Source organism: Taudactylus pleione, unplaced genomic scaffold, assembly GCF_031769625.1.
Source record: "Taudactylus pleione unplaced genomic scaffold, aTauple2 ptg000125l, whole genome shotgun sequence".
Classification (NCBI taxonomy): Eukaryota; Metazoa; Chordata; class Amphibia; order Anura; family Myobatrachidae; genus Taudactylus; species Taudactylus pleione.
The window spans coordinates 6432707-6455134 of NW_028284527.1; the positions used below are offsets into that span (position 1 = coordinate 6432707).

The following is a 22428-nucleotide window of genomic DNA, read 5'->3' on the forward strand; positions in this document are numbered from 1 at the left end:
CTGTTTATGTAGGCCACGGTGGTAGCGTTGTCCAACTGGACCTGCACCGGGTGACCCTGGAGAAACCGCTGTGCCTGCAGGAGAGCATTGAAGACCGCACGGAGTTCCAAGATATTTATTGGAAGCTCCGCTTCTGTCGGCGTCCACCTGCCCTGGAACAAGTGTGGACCCGAAACTGCTCCCCAGCCCCGAAGACTGGCGTCCGTTGTCAACAGGACCCAGAACGGACGTCCCTTGTTGAGGTGGGTCGTCTTTAACCATCACGCAAGGGACAGGCGAACCTCCGGGGTGAGCACAATCGTCTGGAACTTCAGAGACTGAGGCAGGCCGTTCCACTTGGAGAGGATCAGGTGCTGCAGAGGTCTGGAGTGAAACTGGGCGTATTCCACCATGTCGAACACCGACACCATGGAGCCCAGTAACCTCATCGCCGAGTGTAAGGACACCCGGCGGCTGTGCAGACAACTGCGCACCCTTGACTGTAAAGCAGAGATCTTGTCCTCCGTCACGAAGATCCTTTGCTGTCCTGAGTCCAATAAGGCTCCAAGATGCAGAATCCTCCGAGACGGGATTAGAGTGAACTTCTGCCAGTTGATTAGCCAGCCGTGCCGTTGCAGCAGTGCAATGGTCAGGTCCATGTGGTGTAACAGGAGCTATGCAGATCCTGCCACCAATAACAGGTCGTCCAAGTACGGCAACATGCGGACTCCTTGCAGCCGCAGAGAAGCCGCCATGACCGCCATCACCTTGGTGAAAACACGTGGTGCTGTCGCCAGGCCAAAAGGTAACGCCCGAAACTGGAAGTGGTCGCTGCTGATTGCAAACCGAAGGAACTCTTGATGGCGCAAAAGAATAGGGACATGCAGGTAAGCGTCCTGTATGTCCAATGACACCATGTAGTCCCCAGGTTCCAGCGCCAAAATGATGGACCGTAGAGTCTCCATCCGAAACTTCGGGACCCGCAAAGACTTGTTGAGTGCTTTGAGGTTGAGAATCGGACGATATGACCCATTGGGTTTCTGTACCAAAAATAGATTTGAATAGAAACCCTGGCCCCTCTGGGAGAATGGAACAGGCACTATAACTCCAGCCTGGAGCATAGTGTGCAATACCTTCCGCAGCTCCGTAGCCTTGTTCCGGTCTGATGGTAGACCCGTGGTGAAGAATCGAGCCGGGGGTCTGTGCCGGAAGGAGAGGGCGTACCCGTGGGAGACCACCTCCAGAACCCAAGTGTCTGTCGTAGTGAACGACCAACACCGGGAGAACTGCAGCAGGCGGCCTCCCACCCTGGGATCCCCCAAAGGGAGGCCCGGACCGTCAGGCCGCAGGCTTGTCATCTGGCTTGGGGGCCGGACGTCTGGTACTCCATGCCTGTTTCCGGGGCTTGACCGATTTCTTAGGGCCAGCCTGTCGAGGAAACGACTGTGGTTTGGGCCTGCCCTGGGCCCTAGATGACCGAAAGGACGATGGTCCAGAACCAGAAGGAGCAGCGGCCGACGGGAGACAAGCAGATTTGGCTGCCGCCAGCGTGGCCACAATCTTATCCAGATCCGGACCGAAGAGAACTTCTCCGGTAAACGGCAACGCTTCCAGACCTTTCTTGGAATCTGCGTCCGCCTTCCAGGATCGCAGCCACAAGGTGCGACGAGCAGCTACCGCTGCTGAAGAAATTCTAGACACCAGAGTACTAATGTCTAGAGCCGCCTCGTTGATGTAGGTGGCCGAATCACGGAGATTGCCAATCAACTCCGCCTGTTCGGCCGGACAGTCGGATTCAAAAGAAGCCTCTAATGAATCCGCCCAGCGCTCCATCGCTCTGGCAACCCAGCAAATAGCCATAGCCGGCCGTGCTGCCCCCCCTGCAAGGGAATAAGCGGACTTTAGGCAGATTTCTACCTTGCGGTCCGTAGCATCCTTAAGGGAGGACATGGATGGCATCGGCAATGTGGCACTACGGACAAGACGGGTCACGTGAGAATCCACCTGTGGAGGGGATTCCCACTTAGCAAAATAATTATCCGCGAACGGATAAGCCACCACCAGGCGTCTCTGCGGCTGGTATCTTTTGCCAGGTTGTTTCCACGCCTCCTCTAAATGGTCCACCAACTGACCCGAAAGAGGAAAGACTGTGGCATCGCCCTTCACATCTTTGAAAAAGGCATACTTAGATTTAGCCGCTGGGGGAACATCGTCCTCAATCACCAAGGCTGTGCGGACCGCCCGAATAAGTCCAGGAATATATACTTTGGACTTAGCATCAGCGTCTTTAGTATGGAGAGGTTCCTGATCGTAAGGATCCAGAATCTCCCCATCATCAGACGTCCCTTCGTCATCCTCATAAGGAGCGGACAGAGACGCCACCGGCCTTTTATGAGGCCGCATCACAGACTCCCCTTGCAACACATCCGACAAGTGCTGTACAGAACTCATCAGGGAGTTAACCCACGCTGGCTCCTGAGAACCCGGAAGCGGGGAAATAGGGAGACTGTGGGGGTACCACCAATTGTCGTGGGAACCCCTGCATGGGTGACGACACCACAGACTGCTGGGACAAACCCATCGGAGTAAACGCGGGCTGCGGAGCTAACTGGCCCACTAAAGCTGTTAATGCCTGAGCGAAACAAGCCCAGGGCGGCTCCTGTACCGATGCTGTAACCGTAATAGGCCGCGCCATGGACAAACACTGCCGGCAAAGGCCCTCCGCGCTACCCTCCCCCTCCGCTAACGGTATTATGCACGTGGTACACTGTAGCCGGAGGGGAAAATCACTTTCAGACATGATGGCACCACGTATGTGACCTCTCTCACCAATTAAGTATTAAATAGGCGAGAGACCACCCTGCAGCACCGCACCGCAAGGGCTTTAGCCGAAAGAACAGGGACAGTAATAAAGCTGACAGTTTTGAGAAGATAAAGTTACAGGCAGCAGCGCTAGCACAGTCACATACAATGCAGAGAAATAACAATTCCTGCACTAACAGCGCTGATCACTCAACTACACAGACACAGGGCCTGGTAGGACACAGCGCTGCATACACAGACCTGAGCCACAGCGGAGGAGAGGTATGCGGGGGGACCCAGACCACGATGCTTCCTTCCAGGCTTCCAGCAGCGTTCACCATGCGTTGCAGAGAAGATGGCCGCCGAGGAGCAGAGAGAAGCTGGCCTGGGGGAGGAGCGCTGACACAGGACCAGTCAGCACAGTGCAGAGAGGGCTGTGTGCAGCGGGGGAGGCGCCGGCTGTGAGACAGGGAAGGCGCGCTCCCCTGGCATGCATTTAACCCCTGGGACGCCGCAGCGCTACCGCTCTGCTGCGGTCCGCTGTCCCAGGGGGTAGTGGAAAGCGCAGGTTCAGTACCTGGCTCCACGCTGCAGCCAGTCCCCAGGGAGCCCCCTGCCTGGGGACTTAGGACCATGTGACCAGCGGGGACCCACCGCGGGACCCCGCTGCTTACCTTTGTCCCCCTTGGATCGGGCCATGGTCCGGAACATCTGGGGTCACCGCTAGCTGTGACCCCAGATGCTCACCAGCATCCCCGGATCGGTACCGGCGTTCTGGTACCGGCGGGGGTGTAGGGAAGACAGCATGGACGTCAGGACTGACTGTCCATGCTGTACATCCAGATGTGCAGCCACAGCTGCACTGAAGAAAGCTTCAGGGGCTCTTCTAGCCCCCACTCCGACAGGTGCACCCGACGCCGGCCGGGCACCAAACTAAACTGGGGTGCCTTGGCCCGGGGGCGGGGTATAGGAGGGGGACCTAGTGCATCCTGGGAGGCTGAAAGCTTAACTCTTTGGTGCCCTGCGACTGACGTCACACCTATACCCCAAGGTATCCTGTGGATACCCTATGGACCCTGAAGTAGAAAACATGGTTATGCCTTTTTGCTACATAAAACCATTGGGTCAGCTCACAAGAACTGTAATGCATAAAAACTCACCTGAAACGGAGGGTTGAACTGAGTGACCTCAACATTGATTTCACCAGAAAAGTTGTAGCCTTCATCCTTCACAGTTACAAGTGCATAATAGCTTAGGCAGGGATCATCATCGGGATGCCAGGCAGCAGCCAGAATGACCAAACCATCACTGATTTAAGGAGGAAGGAGAAGAAATTTCACACACACAAAAATCCTGTATGTTTAGAAGAAAACAAATCCCACAGCCACACAGTAAAATAAACAAACAACTGGGGGTAAATTTACTAAGATGTGAGTTATTTTAAGAAATGATGTTGCCCATAGCAACCAATCAGATTGCAGGTATTATCTTCTATTAGGTACTAGATAAATAAGAAGTAGAATCTAATTGGTTGCTATGGGCAACATCACTTCATAAATAGAACTCCCATCTTAGTAAATTTACCCACTACAATCTACAATATGTCCGTATGTTTAAATCCAATTTTTTGCACTGTTAAGGTGTTTAACACAACCATGTAATCAATGTTTGCTTGCACTTTGCTTATATCTATTTTTACATGACAGCGTTATATCTAAAGTGATTTCTCTTTCATTGACCGTTATTAGGACTTATTTATGATGTAATGAGAATTGTATATACTCATAAGCAGCAAGAAGATCACAGTGTATAAAAAGCTATTAAAAGTCTATAATACTTGTGCTACATTTATGATATATAGATAGAGATAGATATATAGATATATATATATTATATATATATATATATATATATATATATATATATATAGAGAGAGAGATATATATATATATATATATATATATATATATCTATCTCTATCTCTATCCTTTTACATTTTCCTCTATTAATATGCATAAACCGTATCAAAATCACTGAGGCCTCCTTTTGGTTCCACTGCTTTTATGTGAAGACACTGCAGGAGCAGATTATGAACTGAAATCACCCATGGAGTAGAAGCATTGTAGCACATATTATACAAACATTCTATGCAGAAAGCAATCAATGAAGCTCCCTCACCCCATCAGCTCATCTCTCAAGAGATAGGAGATGCTGGGGATAAAAGAAGAGGAAGCTACATGTGAGAATGATAATAAAAACAGGAAAATTTACAGTGCCCCCTGCCCTGCGGTTCCCTGTGCCATGGCACAGGTCGCACCACCCTAGTTACGGCCCTTGTTATATGCATTGTGGTTATGTACCTCTGCTTCAATATCAGGTCAATTGCCATAGTATGTATGGCCAGCAATCCCTCTGTTTCAATGCTCATGACAATTCTTTTGGAAGTGCGTATTTTAAAACTAATTGTCACAGTATGTAGTCATTTTTCTGACAGTCACTGATATGTCAGGGCAGATATCCCAAAATGGTTGTATTGGTACTTAAAACAAGAGATATGGTAAGAACTTACCTTTGTTATCTCTGTTTCTACGATGTCCATAGGGTCCACAGGGTTAATCTTGGGGTATAGCTGGATCTGGATCCACGGGCACCACGCAGTTAAAGCTTTGCTGCTCCCAGGATGCACTGGGTCCATCCTCCTATATACCCTGCCCCCAGCCACCTCAGTTGGTAAGTAGCCAAGGCCGGAGGAGATAAAAACAGAGAGAAGGAAGACTGCAACACACAAGAATCATGCTCACGGAAAGGGAGACGGAATACCGGTGACCAGCCACATAGCCCATTTGAAGCCAGGTGAGTCAGGGCGGGCACCCTGTGGACCCTATGGACCTCGTTGAAACAGAGATAAAGGTAAGTTCTTACCATATCTCTTGTTTTCTACTTCAGGTTCCATAGGGGGTCCACAGGGTTGACCTTGGGGATGTCCCAAAGCAGTTCAACTAAGGGCGGGGACGCTCCTGTGCTGAAAGGAGAATCTGGCGCCCGAAGGATGCATCCTGAGAGGCGAACGTGTCAAACTTATAGAATCGTAGAAAAGTCTGTATGGAAGACCAAGTGGTCGCTGTACACAGCTGAACAACTGAGGCGCCACGCCCAGCAGCCCACAAGGGACCCACAGACCGATTGAAATGAGAGAGGCTGGAACAGGTAACCCCGTCTGGGAATAAGCCTCACAAATAACTAAACGAAGCCAACGGGCCAAAGTTTGCTTGTTATGAAAACCAAACGAGGACAAAAAGCATCAGACCTGCGAACGGAACTAGTGCGATCAATATAAACCTTGAGAGCACGAACATCATCTAAGGAAGCCTCATCAGCCGAGAGATCAGGTGACTGGAATGCCGACACCACAATGTCTTGATTAACGTGGAACTTAGAGACTGCGAAGAACTGCCCTGTCCTGGTGAAAAATTAGAAAAGGTGAACGGCAAGAGAGAGCGCCTAGTTCCAACACCCTTCTGGCTGAAGCAATTGCCAGGAGAAAAACAGAGTCATCCACTTTAGCTCCACCGACTCTAAAGGCTCAAATGGAGGACTCTGCAAGGCCCAAAAGGACCACCGCCAAATCCCAAGGAGCCACTGGTGGAACAAAGGGAGGCTGAATCCGGAGGACACCTTGAAAAAAGGTACGGACATCAGGCAGAGTAGCGATTCTACGCTGGAACCATACAGAAAGTGCAGACACATGAACTTTCAGTGAAGCGAGGCATAAACCCAAGTCCAAACCGTAACGCTTGAGGATCGTAATTCCTGGACTCACACCACTGAAAATAAGTATGCCACACCCTGTGGTAGATCCTGGCGGAAGCTGGCTTACGTGCCTGTAGCATTGTGCCGATGACTGAGCTGGAAAAGCCCCGGGGCTCTCAAGACTGATGTTTCATGAGCTACGCCGTCAAGACAGACGGACCCAGGTCCGGGTGTAGGCAGGGCCCCTGAGACAACAGGTCCCGACGTTGAGGCAGAAGAAACGGAACATCGATGGAAAGACTCCGAAGATCAGAGTACCAGGGAAGTCTGGGCAAAGCAGTGCCACCAGCAGAAGCATGCCGCCATCTTGTTTGAATTTTCAAAGGGCCCGAGGCAGCAAGGCTATCGGAGGGAAGAGATACGCTGGTTGAAATGTCCATTTCACCGACAGCGCGTCCACTAGGCTTGCGCCGGTGTCTCTTGTCCTGGACCCGTACACTGGCACTTTGTAATTGTGACTGGAAGCCATGAGGTCCACCTCTGGCAGTCCCCACTTGTCCAAGAGTAGTTGAAAGACCTCTGGATGAAGGGACCATTCCCTTCCCAGTTCAGAACTCCTGGAATGAAGACTGCAGAGATGGCCAGAAGGTGGCACTCCGCCCAAGACAGGATGTGTGACACCTCCGACATCGCTGCTCGACTGACGGTTGTACGCCACTGTGGTGGCGTTGTCAGACTGAATTTGTACTGCTCTTCCATGAAGAACGTGACCGGACAACTGGAAGGCCCTGTACACGGCCCGAAGTTCGATAATATTGATGGGAAGAACCACTTCTTCCGCTGTCCAACGTCCCTGAAGTGAAAGGGGACCAGGCACCGTCCCCCAACCCCGAAGACTGGCATCAGTCATGAGAAAGACTCCGTCCGGGATCCAAAAGTGAGCCCTTGGTGAGATGAGTTGTCTGAAGCCACCAGGTCAATGATAGGCGCACCTCCAGAGGCCATACAAGCATTTGCTTCCTGATTCGGTGAGGCAACCCGTTCCACTTGGATAGAATCAGCCCCTGCAGGGGCTTGGAATGGAATTGGGCATACTCCACAATGTCGAATGTCAACACCATGGACCCTAGAACTCTCATTGCCGAGTGCACTGACACCTGGGAACTCTTTAGACAACTGCTCACTCACAGCTGTAGAGAGGCAACCTTTTCCAGAGTCAGGAAGATCCGTTGCTGACGGGAGTCTAGAAGGGCTCCCAAATGAACCATCCTCTGTGATGGAATGAGAGAGGACTTCTTCCAGTTTACTAGCCACCCGTGCACTTGGAAACAAGCGATCATCAAGTGCAGATGTTGTAAAAGGAGCTCCGCAGAGCCGACCAGCAATAGGAGGTCGTCTAGATACGGCAGAAGCCGTATACCTTGGGTGCGCAGATGTGCCGTCATGACAGCCATCACTTTTGTGAACACCCTCGGAGCTGTGGAAAGACCAAAGGGTAGAGCCTGGAACTGGTAGTGAAGATGTTGTATAGCAAACCTCAGATACTGCTGGTGTGAAGGGGCTATAGGAACATGGAGGTAGGCGTCCTGTATATCCAGGTAGACCATATAATCCACCGGTTCCATAGCCAGAATGATGGAACGCAAAGTTTCCATCCTGAACGTAGGCACGTTGAGGTACTTGTTCAATGATTTCAGGTTGAGAATGGGCCGATGAGACCCATTGGGTTTCGGAACTAGAAATAGAGAAGAGTAGTAACCCGTCCCGTGTTGAGACAGCGGAACGGGAACAACTACCCCTGCTTTCAGCAAGGACTCTATGGCTTCCTGGATTAACAACGCCTTGGTCTTGTCTAGGGAAAGGCACGTGCAAAAGAAATGCTGAGGGGGTCTGTACCGGAAGGACAGGGCTTACCCCTGGGAGACCACTTCTTGTACCCAAGCATCCGTGGTTGTATTGCACCAGCATTGGTCGAAGCGAAGAAGTCGGCCCCCCACTCTGGGATCCCCCAGAGAGAGGCCCGTCCCATAAGGTTGAAGGCTTACCTTCGGGTTTGGAAGCCGGACGTCTAGTGCTCCAGGCTTGCTTTTTTGGTTTAGGGGCAGTCTTGTTTGACGACTGTTTCGGGAAAGATTGACCCTTGGACTTACTCTGAGTCCGAAAGGACCGAAAGGCTGATGTCCGAGGTTTAGAAGGTGCAGCAGATGAATTTAAAAATGCCGACTTAGACTTTGCTAAGGTCTCCACAATTTTGTCAAGGTCACGACCGAATTAAATTTCCCCATTAAAGGGTAAGGCCTCAAAACAATCAGGGAAGCTGCCGCTGACCAGTGTGCACCACACAAGTCCACAAATATGGCAACGTGTAGCACACAACAGTATGTGACCGACCTCACAAATATGTGAATTTATATAGGTTAGGTCCTTGAAAAGCACTTCCCACACACACCTGCCAGGGCTGGAGGAGAAGGAAAGGGATAGGTATAGACTGACAGTACAGTAGAAATACAGCAGATACAGTCAGCACTAGCAAAACGTCACATACAATGCAGAAAGTAAAAACAGCCCGCACTTTGTCACTACAATCAACCTCCCAGATTCAGTGTCTGGGAGAGCTATAGCGCTGTGTACACTACCCTTTTGAAGGGGAGAGGTACACAGGGGGATCGACCACACAGCACTGGAGAGATCTGCACTGCCCACCCTTGCAAAGATGGCCACCAGAGACCTCAGAGGGGGAGTGGCCACAGGAGGAAACAGCTCAGCGTCGCCAGTACACATGAGAAAAGGCGCACTGAGGGGAGGAGCCGCTAAACAGGGAAGGCTCTCTCCCCTGGCTAGTGTTTAACCCCCAAAAGCCAGTTCCCGCTCACCGGCAGTTTGCCCCTGGTGGTCCAGCGGTCTGGCAGGGTATGCCTGAGAGGGGGAGCCCGCCACCACTTACTAGCGCGTCTGGTCTATCCCAAGAGACCGGAGGCAAAGGATTGCATGTGCATACCCACGGGTCACCGCAAGCAGCGACCCGCGGCTTACCTCCTCCCAGGCGCGTCCAGCAGCAGTCCAGGGAGATCCCTGAGCCTGTGCAGGCTTTGGGATCCCGCCGCGATCCCCAGATCAGTACTGGCTTTGCGGCGCCAGCGGGGCTTGAGGAGCGGCAAGCTTAGACGTCCAATGACGTCCAGTCTGAAGCTAACACTCAAAAAAAAGTGTTTCAAAAATAAAAATAAATTAAAGCCCAGCAGCCCCCCTGCGCTAGGGTGACCCGACTCCGGCCTGATACCAACTAAAACTGAGGTGCCTGTGGCGGGGTATATAGGAGGATGGACCCAGTGCATCCTGGGAGCAGCAAAGCTTTAACTGCATGGTGCCTGTAGATCCAGATCCAGCTATACCCCAAGGTCAACCCTGTGGACCCCCTATGGAACCTGATGTAGAAAGCTTCTTAACTGTGTGGCAGTGATTGCAATATACGCGCATTTTTACGCGGTGCAGGAAGTAGCAGACCCAGTTTTTAAAATTGATTGGGTCCTGCAGGACACACTGTGGACAGCAGCCAATGGCCACCGGCGGCGTCTTCTCAACCACTCGCCGCCAGCTGAGTTTTCTCAACAAAAATCGGCGGCGTCTCCTTAACCAATAGCTGCGGTAAGCATCTCCTCAGTCAATCGCTGTATGATTCAAATGCAGCCTGTCACAGCCTTCCTTCATCAAAACTTGCCAACCTGCTCAGTCTCCAGAAGGCTGAAGATTATGCAGTGACCCATTGGAGTCTCGATCCTGCCCCTGCTCTGGTTGATATTAGTAGTCTCCTGCTGGGGCTGTGTTCGTTTCCCGTGCCGGGAACTGGGGCTCCATGGCTCTAAAGCCCCGCCTCTTGCTTATTGGCTTCTGCAGTACCAAGTATTATTGGACTGCTCCCTCCTCACCTCATGGTTATGGAAATGCCTATGCAGTCCCCACTGTTCTGATTTTTCCTCTGCTAATTGTCCCACTCCCTCTTTATACCTACAATTCCCCAGTTTGTTGTCCTCCTTTGTCTTCTTTTACCCCTTTCTTTGTCACTTGTCCTACCCCCCTCCTTCTCTTTGGCCCCCATTGCATTCTGCATGTGGACATTGTTTTGCCCAGAACCTCCAGTGAGGCTGTTTTTATCACTACTAGCTTCGCTTGCTCTCTGTCTGGACTCTATGGGACATTTACAATTTACTATACTACTCTTCTGTTGGGTTGTTATTACTTGTGTAGGCATCACTGTCACTGTGCCACATTGGTTGTGCTCACCTGTTTTACCCTATGGCTTTACTGTTCATTTAATGATACTGTTTATATCCTGAGCCTGCTGTGTTTGTTTTTATTCCCTGTGGTGGCCAATGTATGTGTGTGTATTTTTTCTTTAATAAATACAATAATACTACTAATAAAATTAATCATCATGGATATAATTATGGAGGGGACACTTCATAATTTATCGCACAGGGTGCTAGTATACCTGGAGCCGTCCCCGAGATGGACACAGCATGGGACAGGAGGAGGCTGCAGGCGGACAGCAGTGACCCCGGAGGCTCGCAGCAGGAGGAAGGCGGTAACCACTGCCTCAACTGCAATCTACCGTTGCCCTCTCCCTACTCCCAAGTATTGCCTGCCCCAAGCCCCCTCCTTCCCCGCCAGCACTGTCGCAACTGCTGTCTGCACTTACCTTCCCCTACACCCAACTCTGCCTGCTCTTACTCCCCTCTAGCTCTACCCCAACTTCTCCCTGCCTTTACCCCCAGCAATACCTCAACTGCTGCTTGTCACCTCTACCACAATTGCTACCTGCCCCAAGCACTGTTCCAACTGCTGCCTGCCTTCAACCCCCCATAATGTGTGATGGGATCCAGAAACAATGGTGTAGGACTCCAATTTTTTAAAGTGAGGGGTCCCCAGGACCCACACATTGTTTTGCTCAGCGCGATTACTGGTGTGGGCATTCTAAACTTTAAACATAGTGGTAAAAGCAGCATGTGTACAGTTATACAGCACAATTAAAATGCTCTAAATAGCAGAACAACCGTGTTGGGATAATGGCAACAGTGCTCTAAGTACATGTACTGCTAAAAGGGGTGGGTTTTCAAGAGTCTAGCGCTGAAGGGGTTAGGGGTTTAATATGCTGTCTACTGGGTGTTTCTGAAGTTTTAATAACCAACTAAACGATCCATGTACTCATAGTTAAGACATTTCCAATGCAAGGCTGTGAAGAATAGAGCAGAAAACAAGGTACCTGTGCTTTACTGAGTAAAAACAATTGCCTAATGTGATTGTGCTACAGCAGAGCACCCCCAATCCAAAACTTAGGAAACTACCAAAAAGAATATTGCAGACTTCACTGTTATACAGACTAAATATCTTTTATCCAGAAAGCTTGGGTCTCAAGAGTTTCCAGGATGGGGAGTTTTTCCATAATTTGCAGCACCATGTCTGACAATACATGCTCTAAATTACATAACAAAAATGATGGCAACAATTCCATTCCTTCCCTCATTACATTTTCCCCAGTGTTCTTCACTGCTGGAAGAAGAACATGGCAATCATGTCTGACTGTATAATAAACCTTTAGCAGCAGTAATCATTTACACTTTTTACTTTCTTGACTGCTTTTCGCTACTGGGTTTCTGAACAATAGATCCAATACCTCAATTTAAAAACAAATGTAGTCAAAGAAACTCACATGTTCTGATTTAAATCCAAATATGCAATGTTGATGCTTTCTTTAATTTCTTCATAGTTGCTTTCAGAACCCTATAAAGAAATAGATACATTTAAATGCGTTAAAGTGTCTTTGGTTTTATATTTTACAGTAGTGGTCTTGGCTTTTGATCACTTAGGCCAGGTACACAGTAGGCGGTATATTGGACAATTCCTACTTAAGTCACCTATGCTCAATCATGGCTATCCTTAAAACCTGGAGGGAGCCTTGGGGACTGAATTTGGGAAACACTGGAGTAAAGTCATAAAAATGGGCATTGGCAATCACAGGAAAGGTAGGAATAAAATTACAATCAGATACAGGAAGGTAGCAGATAAATTGCATAGTACCAGAGAGTATATATAGAGAAAATATTGTACAAGAAAAAAAAAAAAACACTCCAAAATGTTTTTACAGAAGACTTCGCTGGCAGAATCATAGTACAATACAAGAAAGTAAATTATATTAGAACAAGGAAAGAGAACACAACATAGATAACTCCTGCAGAATAATTACCACCTCCAATGTCCTATGAGCTGCAGGATAACAAATAAAAGGGGACACGCAGAGTTCAGAGGGCCAAAAGAAATGGGTTCGTCATTTAAACATATACGCATTTCGTACCACAGAGTGGTACCAAAACAATGCTGTAGGAGCTCCTTAGAGGAACAAGGAAGGGTGTCAATAAAGCTCTCCCAAATAGCAAAAAAACTTCTAGTACGAGAGACGCCTTCAACCAGTCCATGCGAAAGATAATAAAAAAAAAAAGAAAGAAAAAAAAAAAGAAGAATAGATCAAGTGAAGAGTGGCTGCTCTGGATCCAAACTTGCACTATACTTTTATGGACAGCGGTAGATATGGCAAGAGGTAGCGGCTTAACACCACTTGAAAAAGGAGGAGTTATGGAAGCACATACCCTTGTTAACTCTCTTTCTTCGAAGTCCATAGGATCCACAGGGGAGACAATGGGGAGTAGGTGGGACTTGGAGGACCAACAACAAAGCTTTTCAATCTCAGGGTGCTCCGGTCCTTCCCCCTATACCACGACAACAGCCTGAGGGCACCTCAGTTTTGTTAACAAGCTCACGGCAGGATATGAAAGAAGGGAAACTAGTACACTGAAGAATCACACTCTCACATAGAGAAGGAAAGAAGTGACCAAGAGAAAAAACCCATCAGGGCGGGTGCCCTGTGGAGCTTATGGACTTGGAAGAAAGAGTTAACAAGGGTACTTTTTACCATAACTCTGCTTTTCTTCTTCAGGGTCCATAGGGCTCCACAGGAGAGACAATGGGGATGTCCCAAAGCAGTTGTTAAAGGCCAGGGATGCTCCTGAGCTGAGAGGAGAACCCTGCACCCGAAGGAAGTATCCTGAGAGGCAAATTTATTGACGGTATAGAACCTAATAAAGGTGTGGACAGAATACCACATAGCCACCTTGCATAGTTGTTAGAGGCGCCACGCCAAGCTGCCCACAAGGGACCCACAGAGAGAGTAGAATGAGCAGATACCGTAGCCGGCACAGGAAGGCCAGTCTGCATGTAAGCCTGTGAGATAGTCATGCAAAGCCATCTGGCCAGAGTCTGTTTGTTAGCTGGCCATCCCTTCTTATGGAATCCAAGTAAGATGAAGAGGGAGTCTGATATTCTGATTAAATTTGTATGATCCATGTAGATCCTCAGAGCACAGACCACATCCAAATAGGGCTCACCCGCCGAGAGGTCTGGTGATTGAAAGGCCGGAACCACAATTTCCTCATTAATGTGGAAATGAGAAATCTCTTTGGGAAGGAAGCCCGAGCATGTTCTAAGAACAGCCCTGTCCTGATGAAAGATCAAAAAGGGGGAGCGACATAAAAGCGCCCCTAAATCATATACCCTACAGGCAGATGTTATAGCCAGAAGAAACAGTCTTCACAGTGAGCCACTTTACATCCACTGATTCCAAGGGTTCGAAAGGAGGTTCCTGAAGTGCGTGGAAGGACACAGGGAGGTTGTAAACGTAGAATACCTTGTAGAAAGGTGTGAACATCCGGTAGAGGAGTAATTCTGCGCTGGAACCAGATGGACAGAGCAGAGACGTACACTTTCAGAGATGCTAAGCGGAGTCCAAGATCCAATCCATTCTGAAGAAAGGCAAGTATTCTAGAAACCTTAAAAATATGAGGGTCATAGTTTCTAGGAGCACACCATTGGAAATATGAATGCCAAATTCTGTGGTAAATCCTGGCTGAGGCCGGTTTACGTGCTCTGAGCTTGATTTGGACCACAGAGCTAGAAAATCTCTTAGCCCTTAGGATGGATGTCTCAAGAGCAAAGCCGTTCAAGACAGGCAGGCCATGTCCAGATGTAGACAGGGACCCTGAGACAATAGGTCTGGTCGAAGAGGAAGTTGAACAGGAATGTCTATGGAGAGACTTTGAAGATAGGAGTACCAATGACGTCTGGGCCAAGTCTAAACTATCAACAGGACTGTGCCCCCTTCCTGTTTGAATTTCCGAAGAACCCGGGGAAGAAGGGACATTGGAGGGAAGAGGTACGCCAAATGGAAGGTCCACTTCATAGATAATGCATACACGAGGGCAGCGTTAGGGTCCCTTGTCCTGGCTCCATACACTGGAAGTTGTGTCTCGAGGCCATAAGGTCCACATCCAGTAGACCCCATTTGTCCACCAGGAGCTGAAATACTTCTAGCTGTAGAGACCACTTTCCTGCATGCACGTCGTGATGGCTGAGGAAATCCATTTCCCAATTGAGAATTCCTGGGATGAACATTGCGTAGATGGAGTTCGGCCCATGTGAGAATGCGGGACACTTCTGGCATTGCTGTCTGACTTAGAGTGCCTCCTTGGCGATTGAGGTAGGCCAATGCCGTGGCGTTTTTCAAAAGTATGCGTAAGGGGTTTAAATAAATCCACTGGTTTTAATACAGTACTATCTAACCTCTACATGATTGTATTCACTTATTCGTGAGTATCGGTTAGCATCATTGTGAACGATTTACAAAGATACCTTTATAAGCTTTACTTTCCTGTCCACTAGTGTAAGTGAGGTACGCTACCTCTGCTACTGGCAGATTGTGCATCAAACATGTTCCAGAGGCCAGAGATGACTAATTAATAGTAGTCCAGCCTCAGCCTATAAAGATACCTTGATGGAAGCAACACCTCTTTACTTAGTGAGTGGGGATACACCAAATAGATCTTTTTACTAGATCCATTAGTCACTTTTTTTTTGTTTTTTTTGTTTAGACATTTTATTTATTTGCTTTCATAACCTTTGGCAAATCAAACCTACATTGAGAATGTGCACTGCAACATATAAAAGGAACCAGGACTACTATTGTCCAAATGAAAAGGTAAGTATATATTAAATACAGACATTTACACCAGGTGACCAGAAATTTAGCACCCTGACTAGCTTCATAACCATTCTTTAACACTGCCGAGGTGCTGTACTGGCCAGCCCTAAAGAATATCCTGAGTCAGTGTTAGAGCTCTGCAGATGGTTCGGAGTTCCAGGATGTTGATTGGTAAAACCGCCTCAGCTGTAGTCCAGCGGCCTTGGAAGGAGTGCTGGCCGGTCACTGTGCCCCACCCTCGGAGGTTTGCGTCCGTTGTGAGGAGTACCCAGTCCAGGATCCAAAAGGGGCGTCCCTTGTCTAAGTGTGATGTCTGTAGCCACCAGGCTAGGGACAGGCGAACCGCCGGGGAGAGGCCCATCGTCTGGGATCTGAGCAGATGGGGCAGCCCATTCCACCTCGAGAGGATCAGGTATTGTAGGGGCCGGGAGTGAAATTGAGCGAACTCCACCATGTCGAAGGTGGACACTATGGATCCCAGGGTCTGCATAGAAGAGTTAATTGACACACTGTGACTGTGTAGTAGTGTGTGCACCAGGTGCTCTAATACAAAGATTGGATCTGCTGTAATAGAACAGTAATAGATCTTCTAAGTTTGGGAGCAGTATGATCTCTTGACAACAAAGATAGGCCGCCATAACTGGCATGATCTTGGTAAAGACCAGAGGAGCCATTCAAAGGCCAAAAGGCAGAGCCTGAAATTGGTAATGTTGCTGTAGTATAGCAAACCGGAGATATTGCTGATGAGAAGGCGCTATAGATACATGTAGGTGAGCATCCTGAATGTCCAGAGACCACATAAAATCTCCAGGCTACAAAGCCAGGATAATAGAGCAGTGGGTTTCCATACGAAACCTGGGCATCCCGATATACTTGTTCAGAGACTTGAGGTTGAGGATAGGCCGATGAGACCCATTGAGCTTCTGAATTAAAAAAAATGGTATAATAATAGCCCTTTCCTTGCTGTGAGGAGGGGACTGGAATTATTACACCTGAGAGCAGAAAGGACTGAATAGTCTTTTGGAGCAGCAGGGCCCTGCTTGGGTCCAATGAAGGTCCTGTGCAAAAGAACTGCTGGGGGGGGGGGGCGGTCGCCACAGGAAGGATAGGGCATATCCATGGGAGACTACTTCTCTTACCCAGGCGTCTGATGTGTTCTGATGCCAGAACTGGGCAAATTGAAGTCTGCATCCCTCCCTTGGAGCAGGCCTGCCCAGTCAGGAAGAAGGCTTGTTCTCAGATTTGGTAGGTGGACATCTAGTAGCCCAGGTCTGTTTTGTCCTAGGCTTGGAGGCCTTAGTTGATGACTGATGCCTTGGAAAGGACTGACCTTTAGCTTTTCCTTGAGGACGAAGGGACAGAAAGGATGACATCCGATGTTTCGCATTATATGCAGAGGGCAGGAACGCCGTCTTGGAAGCTGTCAAGGTAGTCACAATTTTGTCCAATTCTGGGCCAAACAGGATATCCCCAGAATAAGGCAGAGACTCCAAAGCCTTTTTAGAGTCCACATCTGCCTTCCATGAGCGGAGCCAAACAATACAGCGGGCTACTACAGAAGTGGCAGATGCCCTGGAGGCTAGGAGAGCCGTATCCATAGCTGCTTCACCCAAATTGGAGGCCGCATCTCTAAGGGAGCTATTCCCTCAAAGCACCAGAGGGAAATTTATATTCTAGGGCCTCTGCCCAACTCTAAATGGCTTTTGCCACCCATACCGTAGCCCTAGTAATAGTTGGAATCCACTGCTGGGGGAACTTCCCATTTAGTGCAATCAGTAGCGGGAAGAGGGTAAAAGGAACTTAAAACGTTTAGGCAGCTGTAAACTATTACTGGGAATATTCCATGCCTCACTCATATGTTCAGATAGCTGATCAGAGTGCGGAAACTTTGGTAAGACTACTTTGTCGTTTAAAGAGTGGCTGTTTTGCCTTAGGAGAAGGTTCTATGTAATATGTCTACTATTATACTGCATCTTTTCTAATTTAGATGAATGTGATATCCCTATATTTATGGTGACTTAGATTTGGTACATATATGCTGCTGTTATTTTTTACATCTCTTTCTGATCCTAGATAATGATGGATTTGGATGAATAGTCTATTACGTGTGGGCTCGTTATTTGTTTAGGATGTGGTGTTATATTTATATATGCATACAAATTTTTTTATGTATTATGTTGCACTTATTATATGTGAAGTATTGTTATTATGGGCAGGACACTTATGTGAGTATTGTCTTTGATGTAGGACGCTCCAGGGTTACCAGGGCAACGGAGGCGTTGTCGTGGACATGCGTTTCCGGATGCTTACCGGAAGTCCTGCGGGTGCTGCTGACAGAGCCAGTGGAGATCCTGGCGTCTGCTCTCACAATGGGGGTATTTAAGGTAAGGTTTTACTCTAATTTGTTTCTGATGACGAGTTGTAATAAACTGGAAACGTTGAAGCAGTCTCTGAGCTTATTGTAAAAAAGTATCCGATGAGTGCCGCTACATATGGATGGATACGGATAGATAGATATATCCATTTTATTTATTTCTTCTTAGGGGCCCATAGGGATTCCCAGGGATAAAGCTTTGGCTCCCAGAATGCCCCGGGTCCTCCTTCATATATACCCCGACCCTAGCCATAGGACTTCAGTTTGTTGTGGCAGGATTCAGACGCACCTTTGTAACAGAAGGACTGCTTATAACAGTCCTAAGCTTTTATTTTATGTTTTATTTAATTTTAATTTTTTTAAAGTTGGCAGTACCAGGAGTCTGTATTAAGACACATGTACTGAGACTCCATCTACCTCCGCTGGGCCACAAATCAGTAATTGTGCTGGCGATTTCGGCGGGTCTTGGCTGAGCTTAGCTAGCAGCGAGGCTGCGACCTGGACTGCACCGGATGCTCGGGAGATGTCAGGTAAGACGATTCCTCGCTTACAGGAAATCGCATGCGGCAGTCTTGCTTCTGGTGTGAGACGCACCAGAAGCCGCTGCTGTAAGAACCAGGGACTGTCCGCATCCTTACTACACCAGCCTGGGTCATATCGTCTGATGCCAGGGATTGGCAGCAGACTCAATCCGCTGCCACGAGGCCAGCGTACCCGGGTGGTTAATGCAGCTTAGGGAAGGCGCTCCCACGGCATCTCCTCCCGCGACCCATACCCAGTCCCTACGAAGGTTCGCGCGCCCGGGTTGCTCTGCCTACCCTCCACATGTATGAGATGCTCCCGGTCCACGCAGTGCACCCAGTAGCTGTGGTCTGGGTCAGTCTCCCTGTATACCTCTCCCTTGGTTAAGGTATATGGTGCTCTATGGCCTACCATTCCTTTGCGTTGCTGCAGCTGATTTAGAGCCAATTGTAATTATATTACATATGAATTGTATGAATTTTTACATATGAATTGTATGTGACTGTTTGCTAGCTGTTCACTGATACTGTTTTTATTTCTGTCAATTATAACTATTACTGTTATTTCTTTCTGAAGTAATTCAAATTCATTGAGATTTTGTGAAGGCCGTCACATAACTTTGCGATTGTGCCTTTACTTTGAATATGTCAAAAGATAAGGGGAAACAGGAGGGGGAGCCACCTGTGCTGGTTTCATGTAAATCATGTAAGGCTTGTGTGTCCTCACAGGACATAAAAGGAGGGTTTGTGTGTTGACTGTTATAAAGTACCACCTTACCAGTCCGGTTTACCTGTTGTTGGACAAGAGCCATCTTGGGTTACCTCTTTGTCCCAGGTTATGATGCAGGTGGTGGATCGTTTGGCTACTCAATAAGCGTTCCGCAATAAGGCCATTATAGTCAGAGTGTGGCACCATCCAATGTTGATAACAGACCAGTAGTGACTAAAGCACCTAAACACAAGTTGTCTTTATCTCAGTCTGTCCAACATATGGATTCAGACAAATCATCAGAGGAATTTGATAATGCACAGGATTCCCCTCCAGGAATAACACTAAACGGCCCAGAATCAGCTGAAAGTCACCGCAAGCAGACCGCCAGAGCCACCATATTATGCAAGTCACAGGTAGACCTACCTGAAACGTTTTGCCGGTATTCTAATCATGACGACATTTTATGTGTGTCGATATAATGAATGTCGATGTGGTCAATGTCGACATGTTGCTTGTTCACATTACCACCATATCAACAAAATATATCGAACCCCATCGGGGCGGTACTTATTTGCTGGTGCCAACCCATTCCCTTATCAATATGCCCCCAAACAGAGATAATGAGAAATTCTGCAATGTTGTAGTATAAAGGGACCATTCATTCCATGTGAAGCCTTCTATTGTGTGACTGTACAAGACCCAGATGATTATCAGCAATCTCAGTGATGTGAGGAGAGCACTCTCTCACAAACACGGCAGAGCTTCCCCGAGACAGGAAACAGGTCCACTCTGTTCCAGTGTCCCAGGCATCTGCTCTCTGCAAAAGCAACTGTCTGAGTCTTCTCCCTCCTACACAGATTTGCTGAGCTGGCAGCATGTTTATGATTAAATAAGGGCCATTGAGAGCCTTATCCTATTAGAGCAGAGTGCTCCCAAAGACCCGTAGAAACAGTTGCGCCATAGCGTGTAAGTACAAACTAGGGAGGCCAATCCCGGGGCTTTTTTCAATCCCAGGATTAGTTACTTACCGACGGGGCTTGCGGCAAATCTGGTCCAGCCGGCATCGGGCTGCACAGCGTGACCTCACGTCACGCTGCGCTCTGTGTACAGTGCCAGCTGGGGGAAGGGGGAGCCAGGAAGTGTCTCAGCACTCCGCTGTAGCGGCACAGCGTGCCCATCATTTAAAAAAAAAAAACAATTATGGCCAATGCCGGGATGGGAGGCTTCCAATCCCAGGATTCAATCCGGCCATTTTTAGCCCCAAATCCCTGGATCCCGCCGATCTGGATACCGGGATTGGCCTCCCTAGTGCAAACCCTGTTTTAGGCACGGATTCACTTCTTTTCAACAGCAACCCACAATTAGGGTTGGCCAGCCCAAATAACGACACGCATTATAATCAGATCTTCCACATATCTGATCATTTAGTGACCAGACCAACAGCCCAGGAGGAAGTCCAGTCACTATGGGAATAGAACAGGACACAGGAAACATTAAGCAGCTCAGAAGCATATACCTGCCTGAATTATAATGAATACAAAATTACTGTGATTTTTAAAACATCCTGCTGTCACCAATTAGCAAATGGGAGGGGGACAAAAAAAAAACCAACACACTCACCCATATGGCATCAGAGATGTTTTCTTTAAGCACCCGACTCATATCCCAACTGACAATATGATATTCAGAGGAATCATCCATGTCCCATTTGTTTATACTGGTGTTAGTAAGAGTGTAGAAGCAATCTTCTTTATCCCAAAGCACACCGAGTAGCTGTGGAGGAAAGACACCGCAGCCGATGCATTGAGATTAAGCTTTAAGTAAAAGAAGCAGATCAACCTGAATGTTTCTCTACAGTATTTTCTAGCTTAGTAGTGTTTCCAAACTCAGTGCTCAAAGCCTCTGAACTGTCCTGAAGTTATTGATGCTTCAGCACAGGTGGTTAATTTGTACCCAAGTCTTTTTGATTTAACCATTTGTCTTCACGAATGGCTATCCTTAATACCTGAACTGTTAAGTGGGCATGAGGGCTGTATTTGGGAAACACTGGCCTAGTATGCCTACAAGAAATAGCTAAAAATGTAAACTAGAGGATACAACAAAACAAAGCCTAAAATAAATTGTTGAAGATAATCAAACCATTCATGGATAACCATTTTTTTTATATAACAATTTTGCAATACCAGTTTATCTTTCTTTATGATAGCTTATATTTATTATTATTATCCTTTATTTATATGGCGCCACAAGTGTTCCGCAGCGCCTTACAGAGTACATAAACTAATAAGTGAACAAGAAATGAGTAACTTACAGTACATAACAGTGCAGGACAAGGGCATGGTTTATATACATTGCTGCAATAGCGATTAAAATACTCACAATAAGCAGCAGGGAGTTAGCAGCAAGTGTTCGATGCCCTTATGGGAAGTAAGGAGTTACACTTTAAGGAGAAGCACATGAGGGAAGAAGTCCCTTCTCGTGAGAGCTTACATTCTAAAGGGGAGGGGCAGACAGACAGGCATGACACAGGTGGGGTAGATAAGGAGGAAAGAGTATGAAGTGGGTTAGGATGAGAGCTGGAATGCCTTGATGAAGTAGTGGGTCTTGAGAGCCCGTGTGAAGATTTGTAAAGAGATTGAGTGCCTGATAGGGAGAGGGAGAGAGTTCCAAAGGTAGGGAGCACCACGGGCAAAATCTTGGGAGGAAGTAATCAGTTGGCAAGATAGGCAGCATGCATTTGTTGAGCGAAGTGGACAGGCGGGAGAGCTAAGGGAGATGAGGTCAGAGATGTAAGTGGGAGAGGATTGGGTGAGGGCTTTGTAGGCGAGTGTAAGAACCTTGAATTGGCATCTGAAGGTGAGCCAGTGTAGGGCTTGAAGGAGAGGGGAAGCAAATGTAGAACGTTTGGAGAGGAAGATGAGCCGAGCAGCAGCATTGAGGACCGATTGTAGTGGAGAGAGGTGGGAGACTGGGAAGCCAGCTGGTAGAAGGTTACAGTAGTCCAATCTGGAGCTGACCAGTGAGTGGAGGAGAGTTTTAGTAGCATCCAGGGTGAGAAAGGGTCTAATCCTCGAAATATTTTTGAGATGGAAACTGCAGGACTGCAAGAGGTGCTGAATGTGTGGTTTACAGAAGAGGGAGGAGTCTAAGATAACTCCAAGACAGTGTACTTTGGGTCTAGAGGAGATAGTTGTGCCATAATGAA

At 48.0% G+C, this 22428-nt stretch overlaps 1 protein-coding gene across 3 annotated transcripts in view; it reads right to left on the reverse strand.

The window, feature by feature from the left end:
- The window catches only part of NUP133 (nucleoporin 133), a 238180-nt gene that overhangs the window by 144943 nt on the left and 70809 nt on the right, over positions 1-22428 (reverse strand). For all 3 annotated transcript variants that reach the window (XR_015878408.1, XM_088472517.1, XM_088472518.1), the window contains exons 7-9: positions 20844-20996; positions 12239-12309; positions 3942-4089 (exon numbers count right to left, since the gene is read on the reverse strand). Coding sequence is in view for 2 of the 3 variants with exons in the window: in XM_088472517.1 (XP_088328643.1) it covers positions 3942-4089; positions 12239-12309; positions 20844-20996 (372 nt within the window). In the remaining variant the exon portion in view is untranslated. The remainder of the gene's footprint in view (positions 1-3941; positions 4090-12238; positions 12310-20843; positions 20997-22428) is intronic.